This window comes from Eumetopias jubatus, unplaced genomic scaffold (assembly GCF_037043125.1).
Source record: "Eumetopias jubatus isolate StellerSeaLion01/CBP00866 unplaced genomic scaffold, mEumJub1_p1.0 scaffold_14, whole genome shotgun sequence".
NCBI lineage: Eukaryota > Metazoa > Chordata > Mammalia > Carnivora > Otariidae > Eumetopias > Eumetopias jubatus.
Genome location: NW_028274820.1, coordinates 2,328,254 through 2,346,231, shown reverse-complemented (window position 1 = coordinate 2,346,231; position 17,978 = coordinate 2,328,254). Strand labels below are relative to the sequence as shown.

The 17,978-nt window shown below is 53.2% G+C and overlaps 1 protein-coding gene across 1 annotated transcript in view; it reads left to right on the top strand.

Moving 5' to 3' along the window:
• The window catches only part of PKD1L1 (polycystin 1 like 1, transient receptor potential channel interacting), a 101,023-nt gene that overhangs the window by 66,488 nt on the left and 16,557 nt on the right, over nt 1-17,978 (top strand). Inside the window, exons 38-48 of the mRNA XM_088018674.1 lie at nt 350-460; nt 4,841-4,964; nt 5,713-5,796; nt 6,553-6,725; nt 7,584-7,818; nt 8,565-8,669; nt 8,935-9,075; nt 10,625-10,759; nt 12,771-12,980; nt 16,260-16,421; nt 17,541-17,711. Coding sequence (XP_087874800.1) covers nt 350-460; nt 4,841-4,964; nt 5,713-5,796; nt 6,553-6,725; nt 7,584-7,818; nt 8,565-8,669; nt 8,935-9,075; nt 10,625-10,759; nt 12,771-12,980; nt 16,260-16,421; nt 17,541-17,699 — 1,639 coding nt within the window. The 3' untranslated portion in view covers nt 17,700-17,711. The remainder of the gene's footprint in view (nt 1-349; nt 461-4,840; nt 4,965-5,712; nt 5,797-6,552; nt 6,726-7,583; nt 7,819-8,564; nt 8,670-8,934; nt 9,076-10,624; nt 10,760-12,770; nt 12,981-16,259; nt 16,422-17,540; nt 17,712-17,978) is intronic.

Genomic DNA, 17,978 nt, shown 5'->3' with positions numbered 1-17,978 from the left:
AAGAACTAGAATAACAAAAACAATTCCGGAAAAGAACAACAAAGCCAGAGCACTGATTGTACCCGACTTTAAGTCTCCCTACAAAGCCAAGCCATGGTAACCAAGACACCAATATTGGTGATAGGTCGGCACAAATGTGCTTAGTTGATTTTTTGACAGGGCAAGGCCCTTCTCGTTGGAGAGTGGATTTTTAAAATGGTGCTAGGAAAACTGGATGTCAGATGTGCAGAAAAAATGAACCTCAACACACACTTCACACCTTATCCAAAAATTCACCCAGAGATTTAAAAGTCAGGTTTAGACATCCAGGGTTGGTGTAGATGCTAATTTTAAAATGTGTTTCTTGTAGAGACATCTGCATGTACACCCTCATGCTGCTTCTGCATGTGTTTATACTTTGTGGGAGATGCTCCCAGGGTGAATATTCTCTCAATCAAGCCATCCGGAATGAGTTTACAAGGTAGGATGTTTTGTCCACCTTCTCTAGACCCCCGGCCACCGCACTAGGAGTGGTCTGTTCGTGGCCAGCGTACGCTGACGGGGTTACCCAGAGACCAGGGTTTCGGGACGGTGGAAGGCACCTTCTCTGGGCCTCCATTTTGCAGAAGTAGAACATCCTGCGGGAGAGGACTAGATGGTCGCCACCATCCCACATAGGAAGTACGGAAAAAGTGGTCGAATTGACTTGGACATTGTTTGCCCCACTGTTAACAGGAGGCCTCTTTTTGCAGACTTTGGGCACGTTCAGAGCATCTCATTTTGATTAATAGTGAAATGATATTTTGAGGCACATTAAGGTCTGGGCACCAAGACACTAAAACAGGTTATTGGGGTGGCTCTTTGGTGGAGGCCGTCTGAGTTCCTCGACCAAAGACTCTTGCGATTTGCAAGAAACGGCACACGATTTCCAGTGGTGGTAATTCCCCTTGAGCTCAAGTGCTAATTGGTCTCTTCCTACTTTTAAAAGCAGTAGATGTTGGGGCACCTGGGTGGCTCAGTTGGTGAAGTGTCTGCCTTCTGCTCAGGTCGTGATCTCAGGGTCCTGGGTCGAGTCCCGCATCGGGCTCCCGGCTCAGCGGGGGAGTCTGCTTCTCCCTCTCCCTCTGCCTACTTGTGCTGTCTCTCTTTGTCTCTCTCTGTCAAATAAATAAATAAAATCTGTAAATAAATAAAAGTAGTAGATGTTCATTGTAGGTAAGCATCGAAGAACTGAAAAATAGAAAGCAGAAAAATCTCAGTAACAGTACCACCCAGAGGCAACCACGGACACATTTTGTCGTGCCAGAATTTTCTCCGTGTTTCAGCATTTCTGAAATTGGAACAGGAACTGTATCAAGGTGGATACTTTCTTTGTGTGGCATTCTTTTTTTTTTTTTTTTTGACAGTTGTTATTAAGTGACTTTGTTTTCACCTGCCAAAAATATTCAGTCTGATAGTTGTTTCAAAAAAGTTTGGCTTTGAGTTCTGAAGTGCATGATATGAACTCATACTGATTCTTTACTATGGCAGAAGTAAAAGACAGTGTTCTAAGATTTACTTTCTCTTTCCATGGAGAATATTTTATTTTGTTTTTTAAGGATTTTATTTATTATTCTGAGAGAGAGAACATGAGCAGGGGGTAGGGGCAGAGGGAGAGGGAGAAGCAGACTCTCGGCTGAGCAGGGAGCCCGACGCGGGGCTCGATCCCAGGACCCCGAGACCATGACCTGAGCGAAGGCAGACACTTAACCAGTTGAGCCACCCAGGCATATCTCTGGAGAATATTTTAAAATACATTCCTGCATTTTTTCTATGACTATGTTGCCCTTGACTAAGTAATTCAATTTGATGTACTTTACTTTTGTTGCTTTTGCGGGGGCAGAGGTGGGTGGCTGGCAAATCTATTTAATTTTATCTATTAGTTAAGGGTGTATTTCTTTTTATCTTCCTGTGAGAAAGCTGGTGATTAATACCCACCCAGTTGACGGGCAGACAAATGTAGAGTTAGGAGCCACTAGTGAAGATGCCCGAATTCATGAGTCTGGACTCCCTGCAGAGCACAGTAATGCAACTGCTCACCGCTGAACATTCTAGCAGTGGAACTGCCTCCCCCTTTGCAGAAACGGCTGTTCTTTCCATGAAGAACATGGAACATTGTCAGCTCTCCAACCACCCCCACATAGGGACAGTTTGGGCCAGCAGGGGGCGCCATGCGCAAAGCAGAGTGACCATGTGGGTCGGCCTCTCTAAATGGAAAGGAAAACCTGAGCTATTTCTGGCCTTCATCGTTTAGTTTTGATCTCATATTTCGTAAGTCAGCACTACTTGACATATTTCTCATACGAATTCTTGCCTCTTGGTACTCAAATCAGAAATATCGCAGCTGAAATAATATTTGTGTGACGTGTCCCGTGCAGAGCCATTGATATATTTGGATTCCTGGCTCAGAGGCTGGCCCCCTGGGTGTGCATGGGCCCATATTTCCTACTACAATGCAAAATGCAAAATCCCATTACTTCTGGTGTGCTGGCCACCAGGCAGGGGTATCTGTGTGTCCGGGTTTGTACTGGGATATTCAAGCTGGACCCTCTCCCCCACCATCCCCTGGTGCCTGATCCTGAAACTTCAACAGCATCTTAGGGTTTAGAGTTTGCCAGCATCCAGGAAGAACAAAAGCACAGTTGGATCAAGTCTAATTCAGGGACCTGGCTTTGTTCCACTTTGTTCAGTTAGCAGGTGACTTGGGCAAGTCCCGACTCTGGGCTGAGTATCCCCAATCTGCAAAGTGAGGCAGTTGCGCTGCTTGATTTCTTAGGTCTTCACCAAAAAAATGATCACGATATTGGATTCCGTCACATTCAAGTTTTCTTTGAAGTCTTTCTGGACTCAATCAAGTCTTCATGAAAGTCCAAGTAAAACAGAAATAAACCACCGAATAAAGCACCAATAAATGAAATAAATAGTCACTCTGTCCAAGAGCCATAAATGGGATATAACTACTGACTTTAGTTTTGCCATGTTTCGCAAGCTCTGTAGGCCTGTTTTATTTAATAGCTCTAATTAATATGGAGTGAGAACATTCTTGGATGGTTTGGCTCACTCCCTGCTCTCCGCCTGTGTCGAGAACAAGGCGTGAGTTGTGCACAGTCTGGGCGTGTGACAGCTATCTCTGGTCACATCCAGGTCTTTCTTTTTTTTTCTTTTTCCTAAAAATTTTATTTATCTATTTATTTTAGAGAGAGCTCGGGGGGTAGGGGAGAAGCAGAGGGAGAGGGACAAGCAAACTCTGTGCTGAGTGCAGAGCCCTATGTGGGGCTCGATCTCAGAAGCCTGAGATCATGACCTGAGCCGAAACCAAGAGTCAGATGCTCAACTGACTGAGCCCCCCAGGAGCCCCCACATCCAGGTCTTTCTTGAAGACTTTGTTTCCTTAACGTCATCCCATTGAGGAGCGACCATCAGAAAGCGATACTATTTCCTCCAAACTATGGTTCAACCAGGGCTTCGCTCAGTGTGCAGTGTATAACCAGCACCTATGAAGGGTCTGTTTGGATTAGGCTCTAAAAATGGACAAACCAAGGAAGGATAGAAGTCATGTGTGAGTGAGTCCGTAAGGAGAAGGAGACAGAAGCAGTAAGATAAGTGAGCTCACCAGACTTACATCCCCACTCCACGGACGTGTTTGAACATATTTATAGCCCATGCGAATGTTGATTGAGATCATTTGCTTTTCTCTATTAATCTATGCACTAGTGACTTATTGCTAACATGTCACTAACAGGACACTTCTTCCTCTTTGATTTATTTTCCTTTTATATTGTCCAGTTTCTGTCATGACTGTCAGGTTTTAAATCACTTCCTAAGTGTCTCTAAAATCGGCCTCAATCAGCAACATAGTATCTGCCCCAATCCCTCTCCGAGGTGTGGTGGTAAGTGTAACACGGGCTCTGGGGAGCGACAGCACCCACCTGTCGCACCTGCCCGCCTCTTCCCGTGCTGTCAGCGCTCCCACCACGGTCTGTTTCGCGCTATGGCCGTGGGTGCGGAGCCGGGGCGGCGGGTGGCGGCCGACTCTCAGGGGCCGCTCAGGGCTGGGCCCCGGCCACGTGATGGCCCGACCTTGTGCTCACATCTGTTTAATGAAACCAGAAAGGTGTTTGAAGAGCTCATCATCGCTGTGTTCTTGGGGGGGGGGGGTGGGGTCTAGATTTGGTGGCTGGACGAGGCAGGACGATGAAAATTGTGTCCTTGGATGACCAGAGTCTAGATCTTTTCCTAACTTCTCATTGCTCTCCCACAATATCACCTCCCGAGAAGCATTCTGGTCTCCCCTTCTCATGGAGGGACACCCGGCTGCAAGAGCCACCGGACGCCCACTGGCTTCTGCCGTGGGGACGTTAACCACACACCATCCTTGCCTTTCCCATGGGTCCTTCCTGCGAGGCCACGTGGAAGGAAGTGTCTTAGGGGTGGGTGAGAAGTATTTTGCTCTCTAAAGAAATTTACCTTTTTCTTTTATGTCTGGCTGAGCAGCTTGGAGCTCCTGATGCTCTGGTGTGTAGCTCGGTCCGTGTGTGTGGCTCCACCGTATCATCTGAGCGAGCGAAAACGATCAATGGTGTCGGTCTGAAATGATTTCAGGGCTCCCTTAAATCAGTCCCTTGTTGGAAAGTGAAACAGATATCTGATAAGAGTAACACAGCTTTGTCACAGGGCCCTCTCCCCGCCTCCCGCTGAGGAACAAAGTGGGCTCCGGAGTCACGCTGTACCTGAGACTGCGCATGACTTTGCTTTCATTCCTGCAGTTACCACCAATTCGTGTCAGAGAAAAATCGCTTTTTGTTTCTGCTCTTGTGCTCAGGGGTGCCAGGAGCGTCTCTGGCGGCCTGAGAAGTGTGGGTGACTGGTGGGGCTGGAGTCTGAGCACGCTGCTGGACGGCCTGCATGGGGGAGGCGCCTCCACGGCCGGCCCGCCAGGCGCTCAGGTGGGCTTCTGTCTGCTGTCCACTCAGACATAGCAGGGGAGTGCGTCGAGGTGGGGCAAGGGTGCCAAGATGCTTGACCTGCAACACTGCACACTCTCTCTTTTTTAAAAGATTTATTTATTTATTTTAGAGAGAGAGAGCACAAACAGGAGACGGACAGAGGGGGAGGGAGAGAAAATCCCAAGCAGACTCCCTGCTGGGCTCAGAGCACAACACGCGGCTCGATCTCGCGACCTTGAGATCACAACCTGAGCCGAAACTAAGAGTTGGACGCTTGACCGACTACACCACCCAGGCGCCCCCACTGTGTGTACTCTTGGATGACCGCTAGGTTGCAGGCCAGTGGCTCTCTGCTGTGGGTACATCCCATGGCTTCTCCATCTCAGCATACCCGCCTTAGCCACACATGCACCCCCGGACACCAGCAGGTGCCAGGCTGGACTGGACGCAGGGCATGGCGGGTCCACATGAGCTTGTGGGCCAATGGGGATGGCTAGATCAGTGAGCAAAATGCTGTGACATGGGGACACAGGGCACTGAGGGACGGGGGGGCATCCAGAAAGAGGCAAAAGCCCTTCCCCAAATTCTGAGAAAAAAATTACCAGTGAATAGCATTTCACAGAATATGAAGCTAATAAAGGCTCTTTTGGGACACTGCTCCGTCCCTCTGACGTCTAAGAATATGGCTCGCAGCATGTTCCAGCTTTGCGGTCTGTCCAACGGTCTTGCGTTTCCCTTCTTCCTCCAGCCTGGAGCCCTTGGTGGGAAGTGCTACCTACTGGGCACTCCGGTCATCCAGCAGCTGAGAGATCCTTCTGGCGGCGTGTGCGAGGTAAGCCGCTCTCCTCCTGGTTATTTCTTTGTGTGTGTGCGTCTTCTCCCAAGCATCGCTCTTTATTTATGTATTTATTTTATTGAAGTAGAGTGAATATACCATGTTATGAGTTTCAGGTGTACGATACACTGATGCAGCCATTCTGTACGTCCCCTGCCGCTCATCACGACAGGTGCACTCCTGAATCCCCATCACCTGGTTTCCCCATCCCCCGGCCCACCTGCCCTCTGGCAACCGCCAGTGTGTTCTCTGTAAAATACAGTTAGAGTTAGAAAAGTCTTGGAGACATTGGGCAGGAAGGCCACAGACTGCAGGAACCCTCTCTGGGAGCCTGGCTGTGACTTGAAATCATCAGCGGCCACGGTCCAGGACAGCCAAACCTTTCCCATGCCCTCTGCCGGTCCTGGCACGCTGTGGGAAACCAGGACATCTCTATCTAAAATACTGAAAATACTCCCAACCAAGAGTCTCGTATCTTTTCCTGGTTGGGAGAGGCTGCTCGAGGGCGTGCAGCTCACCCGTGTCCTCCTGCGACGAAGCCCTTCTGATGTCCAAGCCCGGACGGGTGCACGGCTCAGGTGCCAGCCTCCGCGTGGTGGAGCCCTGATCCTTCGGGCTCAGCTGGACCCCAGGGAGATGAGGGGGCTTTGAGGGAGCAGGGGCTGTGTGCGGCCAGCCTTGGGCATCCCAGGCCACAGGTTAACTTTGAAGCAAGCGTCTGATTCTCCCTCCGACTGGTGGTTTCTCCTCCAGCTTCCCAGCCCACCTTCAGCGCTTTCCGAAGACTCTCCTCCTCCGCATGGCCCCAAAGTCGGAGGCCCTGACACCCCCTCCGTGGCAGATCCCGCCGTCCAAAGAGTGGCCCCGAGTGGCCCCAGAGGCTGTGGGGCCGGGGAGCCCTGGGTGCTCAGCCTGGGCAGCACAAGGTCAGTGAGATTCAGAGGTCGGCTCCACCGGGCCTGCCCATCCATGGCTCCGCGCGGCAGCTGGATGCCACGGCACGCCCACCCCAAGGCAAGGGCAGGTGTGTTCGCACTGCAGAACGACAGGAGTGAGGCCCAGGGCAGGAGGCCATGTCAGAAGATCAATGCCAATGGAGGGCTTCAGTCTCTGAGCATAAGAAGGAACGAGCCGAACGTTCCTCTAGAATTTGCCAGAGGTCTGGAGGTCAGGGAGCCTAGTGGACACTTGTCCTCGCTGGCTCTGTGCTGAGTAGGATGCTCACGGGGCCTCATGGTCCTCACGTGGCTCTGCGAAGGAGGCAGTCCCACCTTGGTCTGGCGTTGTGCGGATGAGCCTCTGAGTTGCAGCCACGGTCAACGGTTGGTGGCCCGACCCTCTGGCAGCCATGGCAGCACATGACCTGCGTGGGGGTGGACTGTCTGAGGGTGACATGGGACCCTGGGGCAGGTGATAGGTGCCTCTGAGTGATGCAACAACACAGAAGGGAGATTCTTTCATTGTTACCAAACACAGACAGGTCACAGTTAGCTTCTTCCCAGGACCAGAGTAAGCCCACAGCAGAAAAGATAAAAGAAGATTCTAGAATTCTAGAGGCCTTGCAGAGAGAGGTGGTCACCTCTCTCCGAGTTGTGCCCGTGAGAGAGGGAGGGCCTCCCTCCCCTGGAGCGTCCCTGCCTCAGGGGCCCGGGCAAGGAGTGGGGACACGCACAAGTGTGTCTGTCCAGCCCCAGGAACCTGGGTGGCCTCAGGGGCCCCGGGGCGCGAGGCTGGGGGCCAGAAGGCTCCATGCAGGCTTTGCCCCGACGTGCACCACTTTGCAGGCCGGCAGCCCACGCAGCCCTCAGCAGCCTCCGGGCCAGCAGGTGGATCGACCGCAGCACCAGAACCGTGTCTGTGCACTTCGCTCTCTATAACCCCCCGACTCAACTCCTGTCTGTTGTGTCCCTTTGCGCCGAGCTTCTCCCTGCGGGAGGCCTGGCCTTCTCCCCGCTGGTGGAGTCGCTGGCTGTCTTCCGCAGTGACTCGGCCCTGTGGCCCGGCCCCACGCTTCCCGAGGTGGGTCCTCCCGCCCCTGCCCTGCACGTGGACCCCGGGGCTCCTGCGGCCTGCTCCCCACCTCACCCGGACCCGCAGGGTCGCAGAGCCCGGCACTTGGCACCGTCAGTCTTTCTTTGGTTGACACGAACGCTGGCCCGCACCAGCACAGCTCCCCAGAGGGACAGAGCAGTGTCCCCAAAGAGGCTTTATTAGCTCCAGAGTGTTAACCGGGAGGGTCCAGGGGAGCTCAGCAGGGCCGACCTGCCCAGGGACTGCGACGGCTTTAGCTCCGACCCTTACTAAGCTTCCTCTCGCGGCTGGCGCTCTGAGTGAATGAACGCAGGCCAGCAGGAATGCACAACGCATCCAGGCAGAGATAAGCATAAGCAGAGCTTCGAGAAATTCCCTGATACAGGAGCTTCGGAGGCTGTATGTCGCCAAGGAGCGGATAATAAATAAATAAATAAATAAATATCACAAATAGGAGAAAACTCATCTTTGGAGCTGGGTGAGGACGGGCCGGGAGGACCCTGCCAGGTCACGCTCAGGGTCTGCTCGTGCGCGGGGCCTGCGGAGAGCTCACCCGCGTCCCTCACCCCGGCACGGAGATGGGCGGGCGGTTCTGCTGGCGGAGGTGCCTGGAAAGAGCAGGCTTACCGTCAGCACTCTGCAGAGCCAGAGATGGGCTTAGTGCGGAGCTCGGGAAACCACGTGTCCCGTCCGTCTTTCTGTTTGCTCTGCTCTGTTTGTGTTCCCTCCACCAGCTGGCCTTCCTGCTGCTCAGCCTGACTCACCTCTGCTTGCGACTCTGCAGCCTGGCCGAGAAGGGTTTCCGCAGCTACTGGCGCAAACCAGGGACCTGGCTGGAGGTAGCCACTCCTGTCGTTTTCCGTGGGAAAAGCAGGAACAGTGAAGTCCTTACCTGGAAATGAACCTGTTTTTAGTGGGAAACTGCTTATGCCCTGGCTGATTCCAGCTGTCGTGAGGTCTCCCCACGTCGTGTTCACGACAAATAGCATGAGATCAGTGTCCACTTCCTGCTCTCGCACCGACGTTGCACCCTGAGCCGCTCGGGGGCCACGGTGGGCCCCTCCCCCAGTGCCCCCTGAGGCTCCTTTCTCTTCCCCGCTGCAGCTCGCCATAGTGGGAGCCGGCCTCGCCTGCCACGCAGCCTCCAGCCACCTGGCCACGCTTGCTGGGGAGGTGACCGACCACTTCCACAGAGGACACTTCCGAGGATTTATGGATCTCACTGTGGCGGCCTTGTGGAATCAGGTACAGCAGGGCGTCCAGGTGGGTCCATGCCCTGTGACGCTGTCCAAAGGAAGAGGTCATACACGTTCTAGAAGGTTCCAGACAAGGGATTTGTTCCATATTGAGCGAAAATGCTCTGAGCTCGAGGATGAGGGTGAGCGGGACAGGGAAGGGCTGGAATCCATGTTGCGGGCTGGGGTGCCTGTGTTCTGTGTGCAGCACAACTCAGAGCACGGAGTTGCTCCAGTGACTCCCTGTGACCCCACCTGGGGGAAGGAAGCAGGTGTCGAGGTGGCAAAAAGGAGGCACCGGCAGACTTAGGCACGTCAGGTCTGTCCTCCCTCTTCCTTCTGCGGCCATCCCAGAGGCGGGCGGTGTGAGCCGGTCCCACCACGGGGACAGGTGGGGCTGCATGTGGGGGTCAGTCCATCAGAGGAGGGGATGGGGGCTCCATGAGGCGAGCAGAGCCAGACCAGTGCACATCAGGGCAGGCGAGCCCAGGCAGGGGTCCTGCGGGGGGACGTGGATGTAGGTGGGCAGAGCCCCCATGGTCCGCTTCCTTGTCCTGCTGCCTCAGAGCTCACCTCCCCCATGCCGCAGGACTCCTGGAGCTCCCTTTTCCACCCAGTGAGGGCTGCCAGGGCTCCAGATGACCTCATCCCCCCGGGCTGGGCCCTCCTAGAACAACCTAGAAGAATGGGTTATTCTGGGGCGCCTGGGTGGCTCAGTCGTTAAGTGTCTGCCTTCAGCTCAGGTCATGATCCCGGGGTCCTGGGATCGAGTCCCACATCGGGCTCCCTGCTCAGTGGGGAGTCTGCTTCTCCCTCTCTCCGCTCATGTTCCCTCTGTCTGTCTCTTTTTCAAATAAATAAATAAAATCTTCAAAAAAAAAAAAAAAAAGAATGAGTTACTCTGTGAGCCAGGTGCTGACTGGCCTCCAGGCTGGAGGGGGTTCGTGCACAATGGGGCCCCGAGGTCAAGCTTCACGTACAGGTGCTGGCACAGTGCACCCCCTCCCGGCCTTCCTGTCTCTGTTAAATGTCATCTTATCCTCATGGCGCTTACCAGCCTCCACTATGACGTGCGTTGTACTGACTTGGTTAAAAGGCTGGAGGCTCCAGGAGGGCGGGAGATGGACGCTCTGCTTCACTGCCATCGGGTGGCTGCTCTCTGGGACGGACGGCAGGCTCCGGGTCTGCCTGTCACGGCGTGTCCGCGCTCCTCGGCCCTCCTCCAGCTGGATTCTAGCTTGGCCATGGGCGCCACCGCCCCCGCCCCGTAACCGTGGCTGCAGTGCCTGGCTTTCCCTTGCCGGTTCAGGGAACCACGGGCCGGTGGCCGGCATTGCCCATCTCTGTGCCCGCCTTATCCGTGGCTCACGGAGGGCTGCGCCTGGGCCTCAGGAAGGGGCGGTACCCACTCTCTACGTGATCTTCTCGCCGGTGTGGGCAGGGTCGGTCCTGTCAAGGGGTCACCGTGGGGCGACAGTGAGTGTGGTCTAGCGTGACTGCGTCTGTGCACCGTCCGTAGCCGGTGGGACACACTGACCTGCCCTGTCCTTCTGTCTCAGAGGGTGACTTGGCTCCAGGGGACCCTCTCGTTCCTCCTGACGCTGAAGTTCATCTGCCTCGTTGGCATCCCGAGCACGAGGGCATCCTGCTCCTTCCTGCTGCGTCGCTCTCTGGCTGGCATCTGCACGGCAGGGGTAAGGGTTATCTCCCGACAAACCAGCACGGTCTGGGTTCTCTGCAGTGAGCTCTTTCTCCACGGAGACACGAGCTCTCAAGGTGAGGCCCAGGCGTCCAGCATCCCGGAGTGGTTTGAGGTCAGGGGTGCAGGGGGTTCCAGAGTGAGGTGTGCTTGTGAACACGGGAGCCCAGACGCACTCCACACGTGCTCTGCCGCACCCCTTCCCGGAGTACTCATCCTTACGACTCATGCAAGGAGCTCTCACCACCCACGGAGCAGGTTCTGCACACCAGGAATAGCCCCTGGCTCTCTAGTAATCCCCGCCCTGATGATCACAACCAAGCACGGCAGGTGCCAGGTGGGGGGAGGGGGACGGTTCTTCCTCCGAGAGAGGAGCGGGGTGCTAATGCCAGTGACAGCCCCCACTTCCCTTGCTCCTAACTCTGGTCCTGCACCCGAAAACCCCCCTATGAATACCTAAAACCCACTTGAGTGCTGTTTACCCCCCACGTGGAATCGTGCCTCAGTGGGCCGCAGAAGAAAGCACACGTGTAGCGTTCTGGGGAAGCCTGGCTCCCACCCTGGGGGGTCAGGTCTCAGTCCAGGGCTGGCCCAATCTGGCAGGCTGTTGACACCCAGAATCAGGAGGGCCAGAGCCCCACATGGGATGCTGGCCAGATTCTGGGGTGCAGGTGGTTCTGACCTGGCCCCCAGGGGGAAGAGCTTGCACCAGCCCGGTGGCCCCTGTCCTGCCCCCGCAGTTGGACTGTCATCAGGGCAGCGGGAGGGTGCAGACTAGCAAGTCTGATGAGGGGGTCTGGCTGTCAGGGTCCCAGGCTCAGGCAGCTCACAGGGAACCAAGCACAGATCTCCAAACCCTGCTGGCCTTGTGCTCAGTGGGACAGACTGCGCAAACTGGGTCAGGAAAAGCTGACCCAGGAGTTGGAGACCTGGCTTCAAGCCCGGCTGCACCTTTCCCGAACCCACTGTCACAACCGTGGGACCGTTATACGAGCTCCAGCTCCGGAAGCTCCTGGCAGGTGTGTGCCTGGAGGGGTACCACGGGCTTAGAGATTACATGTATGTGGAACTTATGTATGAAATTGGTCATTGTTATACCACATAGCAATGTGAAGAATGCTTTTTTTTGTTAAGAAAACACAGAGTATCATAAATAGTGTCCAAATTAAGTAACAGAATCTGAACCGTTCAGAAATTAGGGGTGTGCACGGAAGGGTGACCACACTTGCTTGGTCCAGATGGGGGACCGCTGGTGGTGTGCGGTCCCACTTAGTAAACAGTGGTGAAGTGCGCGCCAGAGTATTTGTAGGGAGGCCTCGGGTGCAGGGCCGGGGTTAGGAGCGAGGGAAATGGGGCCCCATGGGGGCCTGGGACAGCGGGCTCCTGGCTTGTCATGCAGGTGCGTTAGATACACACACATACACCCTGGGCCCAGGGTACAACCCCAGGCTCCCAGGCCAGGTTCCCAGCCTGCGAACAACAACCAGACCACAAAACTCCACCTGAACTAAACTTAACTGCCTTTGCTTCTGAAGTGGTTTATTTTACTGAGCCCTTGCTGGGTGCTGGGGACGCGAAGAGGGTGAGAGAACCAGCCCCTGGGACAGCGTGGCTGCCAGCACCCAGGGCGGAGGGCAGAGAGCAAGCAGGAGAGATGGCCCCCCCCCAGTTTGAGATGAAGGAGGGAGGGCAGTGGGTGGGGGTCTGGGGGAGGGTTGGGGCAGGGAGGGAAAGGGAGAGCGATAGGGAGGGGAGGGAGGGGAGGAGGAGGGGAGGGGAGGGGAGGGGAGGGAGGGAGGAACAAGGGAAGGGGGGAGGGGCAGGAGAGGGGAGCAGGGCCCCAGAGGGTGTGCGAGAGACAGAGCCGGGCCACTAGGGATGACCCGATCAACGCTCCAAAAACCGCTTCTCCAAGCTTGTTGTTATTTTAAGGCACTTGGCAGCCTGCACACCAGTCTTGGGCTCCTAGGCGCAGGGCCCAGAGTCACAGGTCTTTCTCCCTGCAGCTGGTGGGCGTCCTGACACTGGCCGCCCACTGCCACCTGCGCGCGGTACCGCTGGGCGCCTTCGCAGACTTCTCCCGAGGCCCGCTGTTCCGTCTTCCGGGAAGAAGCCAAACAGACACATCCCGCCGTCCTTCTGGGTCTGACCTGTGGGCCCCGGCTTGGTGCTGCGGGGCCCTTTTCACAGTAGTGAGCACTGCGTGGTGGGGAATGGTACGTGCACACATCCCAGAAGTCAGGGTGTGCCGGGGATTCACCTGCTGTCGGGGCGAAATTCTCCGTGGCCCGTGTGCACCTTTCCGCATGGCCATGGCTTCCTGAGGCCCACCTGCCCTGCACTGGGCAGGGCTGGACATTGCTGCAACCTGAACAGGTCCAGCAAGACCAGCATCCCAGGGTGCCGCCTCCTCCAGGGAGCCCCTGGCCCTCCAAGTGCTGAGCCACACCCCATCTCTTTCCCAACCTCCTCTCATGGTCACTGCTAACTCTTGGTTGTTATTTCAAACTTCCCATCTTATAAAGATTTCACTCCATCAGCCAGCCTTCCCTGGATAGGTTCTCTGGCCTCGGGGCTGAGTTAGGAGTGGGGATCCCTGTTTACCACCTTCCTACTGATATACCACTTGCAAACAGTCATTTCACACACACACACGTCCCAGTGTAAACTCAGACCTTGACAGTACTCAGACCTAAGCCCTTTGTTTTTTCCAGGGTTCCTAGCTCCCTGCTCACTGCTCATTCGTCCATCTAGTCTTCCATCTTCCCACCCACCCATCTATCCACCCATCTCTCCCTCCCTCTCTCCCTCCCTCCCTCCCTCTCTCCTTCCCTCCCCCATTCTTCCATCCATCCATCTAATTTTCCATCCACTCATCCATCCACTCACCCATCCCTCCACCTATCCACTTAACCACCCATCCATCCATCCATCCATCCAAACATCCATCCATCCATCCATCCATCCAAACATCCATCCATCCATCCATCCATCCACTGACCCATCCATCCAAACATCCATCCATCCAAACATCCATCCATCCATCCATCCATCCACTCATTTGTTCATTCATGCACTCATTCAGCAATTACTTAAAGAATACCTATTCTATTCAGGCAATGGTGAAACAACCATAAGAGGACATGGTCCACAGTCCATAGAAAAAGACATGTATAAACAAAGAGTTATAGCAATTTTTGTATTTTTGATACATTTCTTTTATTGGATATGTGGTTTGCAAATATTTTTCCCATTCCGTGGCTTGTCCTCGTCATTCCTCTAACAGTTTTTTTTAGCAGAGGTTGTTAATATTTATAAAGGCCAATTTATCAGTTTCTTCTTTTATAGATTCTACTGGTGTCCTATCTAAAAATGAATGGCAACCCCACGGTCACACACATTTTCTCCTATGTTTCTTCTAGAACTTTTATTGTTTTGTTTTAGATTTAGGTCAGTAGTCCATTTTGATTGATTGATTGATTGATTTTTCCATTTTGATTTAATGTTAGTGTAAGGGACAACTTTTTGCTCAGAGTGAATGTTCTTTCCTGTTTGGGATATCCAGTTGTTCCAGCACCATCTTTAAAAAGCATGTTGAGGGGCACCTGGGTGGTGCAGTTGGTTGAGCATCCAGTTCTTGAGTTCGGCTCAGGTTGTGATCTCAGGATCCTGAGACTGAGCCTCGTGTCGGGCTCAGAGCTCAGCACAGAGTCTGCTTGAGATTCTCTCTCTACCTCTCTCTTCCCCTTTGGCTCATGCTCAATCTCTCTCTCTCTCTCTCAAATAAGTCTTTTTTTTTTTTTTTTTAAAAGCATGTTTTATTGCCAGTGTATCTTTGTCACAAATCTGCTCGTGGTTTCCGTGAGTCTGTTTCTGGGTTATCTGTTCTAGTCCACTGATCTATTCCGTCGCCAATCCCACACTGTCAGGATTACTAGAACTCTATAGTAAGTCTTCACATAGCGCAGGTGAGCCTTCCAGATTCGTTCTTTTGCAGTTTGGGCTGCTCTAGTTCTTTTGCCTTTCCATATGAATTATAGAATCAGCTTGTCGGCATCTATGAAACAGCATGCTGGGATTTTGCTCAAGATTGCTGTGGATGCGTAAATCAAATTTGGAGAGAACTGACAACTTCATCAGAGCAAGTTTATCAACCCAAGAATCCTGTCTGTGTCTCCATTCATTTAGAGCTTTCACGTCTGTCTTCGGTGTTCAGTAGTTTTTAGCAAATTATATGCAATTTTATTTTATTTTATCTTACTTTAGAAGTATTTATTTAATTATCTGAGGCATCTCCTCAAAGGGAAGAGCACCTGGGGGGGAGGCAGGCATCACAAGAATGAAGATGGTGGCGAGGCCCATGCTGGATTTGGGAACGATGCTTGGAGCCAGGCATGGCGGGCCCTGAATGTCACACTAAGATGATGAGGTGCTTGGGCTTTATCATGAGGAACAGGAAGGCAGTGGTACCCGGGGGTCCCTGAGAGCAGGAGTCGGGGCGCGTTACCGCGGGCTCCTGAGGCTCCTGTGGCTGGTAAAGCAGGGAAGCCGCAGACCCACATATACTGTCTGAATGGACAGTGCCCTGTCCTCAGGCACCTAGGCCTCCCTGCAGGGTTCTGACACATGGCCAGGCATTCAAGGGATTTAGGGCTGATCCAGGAAAAAGATAAGACCACGAGAGACAATAATGCACACAAGCTGTATGTGGCCACGTCCTGACAGGGGTCACAGTCCAGGACTGTCCAGTGGCTGTGTCTCAGGGCCACCATCAAGAACCAGGGAAGGGCAGGGGGACATGGGGAGGGGTGGGAGAGGGGTCTTCTGTGTGTAGATGTCACCCAACAGCAAGTGGGAAGTCTGAGTCAGAGATCCCAAGGGCAGTGGCATGCTGGAGTCCAGGAACTGATAACAGCTGTCTGTGATATCCGCAGGGTATGCAAAGCAGGCTCTGAAATGGCTCAAACTTTGCCTGTTTGGACTATTTTTACAACAGTTGAACGCATACAACTTTGAGTTTGGTGCCTACAGGCTTTCTGAGCAAGCAGGTCTCAGCCTGTAGTAAAGAAGGAAACAAGCTGGGGCCATTCTGCAGAGAGCATGTGAGCTCGTCTTCCTGTCTCCTGGGCACAGGCTCAGGCTCACGCAGTGGGGCCCCCCCAGAGCCTGGCGGGGCTGCAGAGCACCCCGAAACCAAGTTTGCATGTGGAAATGCACACCATGTTGACAATCTTCATCCTCAACTTTTAGAGACTGAAAAGAGCCTTTATGTATATATCCATTTATATACCCATTTTGATTGTTGAATTCACCTTGTTGCAATTTAGTTCCATGCACCCTATTTTTTTTTTTTTTTTTTTGCTAAGCAGTTGCTGTCTTACTAAAAGGTCATAAAATAGCATCATCAGATAGAATCCCCATTTTATAGTCTATCACATTAACGAAGCCATGTTTTGGTTGATAACATGAAATTTGTCTTTTTTTCCTCTCCCCAGCTGAGAGATTCCCTCGTGACTCTTGCTCGAAAAAGGAAATCTTTTCAAAGACAGTCCCTCATGAGCCTGGCCGATGTGACTGCCTGCGTGCAAGGGGCAGCCCGGGCCTGGCTGGGGCTGGAGAGGCCACAGCGGGAAGAGGCAGAGATGGCTGAGAGGCAGGTAAGCTGTGGGTGTTGGATTAGTGAGCACGATGTCTCGCCCGGACAGTTCTTCTTCCTTGTAGAACCTCACTTCCGGTTATTTAAGCACGATGGGATTCTGTGCCCCCTGTCATTGCAGAGCCATGGCATTTCTAGCACTTAGCAGATTACCAAGCAGGTTCTCTTCCCTTAACTCATGATATCCTTGGATGACCCTGTGAGGTTAGAAAGACTGAGTTTATGATTCCTCCCCCCTTCCCTGTAACACACACACATACCCCACTATGTCCCTACAGAACAGCCATTTGCTTTTGGTTTCTGCCAGCAGTGCCAAACTTCTCCCCAAACAGGGGGATGTAGGTCAGCCTAGTCCCCCTGACATGACTGCAAGCAAACAAAGCAGGCATTTGCACACTGAATGCCCAGCTATCCTTCACGACTGATACTTACGTATCTCTGAGTATAGTTCCAAAGCCAATCATGTGCAATTGTGATCTTGGGCATTTTTTAGGGCTTCACTCTTTATTATGTATTTTACCATCCCTTACTGCCTTTAAACCCATGTGATAGTCCTCATATAGGCATTCTGAACCCTAACTCTTACCTGCATGTGACCCGGGACATCAGGGATGAGTGTGCACAAACGTACATAACCTGGGGCATCAGGGATGAGTGTGCACATGTGTGTGAGCCAGGGAGTCAGGGATGAGTGTGCACATGTGTGTGAGCCGGGGAGTCAGGGATGAGTGTGCACATTTGTGTGAGCCGGGGAGTCAGGGATGAGTGTGCACATGTGTGTGAGCCGGGGAGTCAGGGACGAGTGTGCACATGTGTGTGAGCCGGGGAGTCAGGGACGAGTGTGCACATGTGTGTGAGCCAGGGAGTCAGGGACGAGTGTGCACACATGTACGTGACCCAGGGCTTCAGGGACGAGTGTGCACATGTGTGTGTGAACCAGGGAGTCAGGGAACTGAGGTCAAGAACTCAGGCCCGGCACCGAGGTCTCTGACTCCAGTGAGTTTTCTCACAAAGCACAATACCATCTAAAGTCAGTACCACGAAATGCTTCAGATAATAGAGGAAAAGAAAAAGTTTCATTTCTTGAGGGCATTCACTAATCTGGCTTTCTTTGCTCCAGAATTACCACCTGGATGAAGTTTCTGATCTGCTAGATGAACTTCTGTGGAAAATTCATGGTTTGTCGGACAGCCCACGACGTCCTCGTCCGGAGCAGCGATTTGGTGATACGGGAGAGGCCAGGGCAGAAGGCCGTCCCTCGGTGGGCGTTTCTGCCTAACAAGCCACTGAGGTAAGCAAATGAGAAATTATTTTTATCGCTCTACTTTAGAGCAAGGATGTTTTTTAAGTTCTAAGGGAGATAGGAACTGGTTTCCACTCCAGATCATGAGGTCCGTTTGCATAAATATCCCCTCTGGGCCCTCTGGGTAGGTAGCTGGTGGGAAGGTGCGCTGGTCAGAACTGAAGAACTGCTTAATCATGGAAAATGTGTCCTGCGACTTCCAGCTTATGATGGTGGCAGAAATATCTCTGTGCTCCCTGACCTCTGATTAGAGCT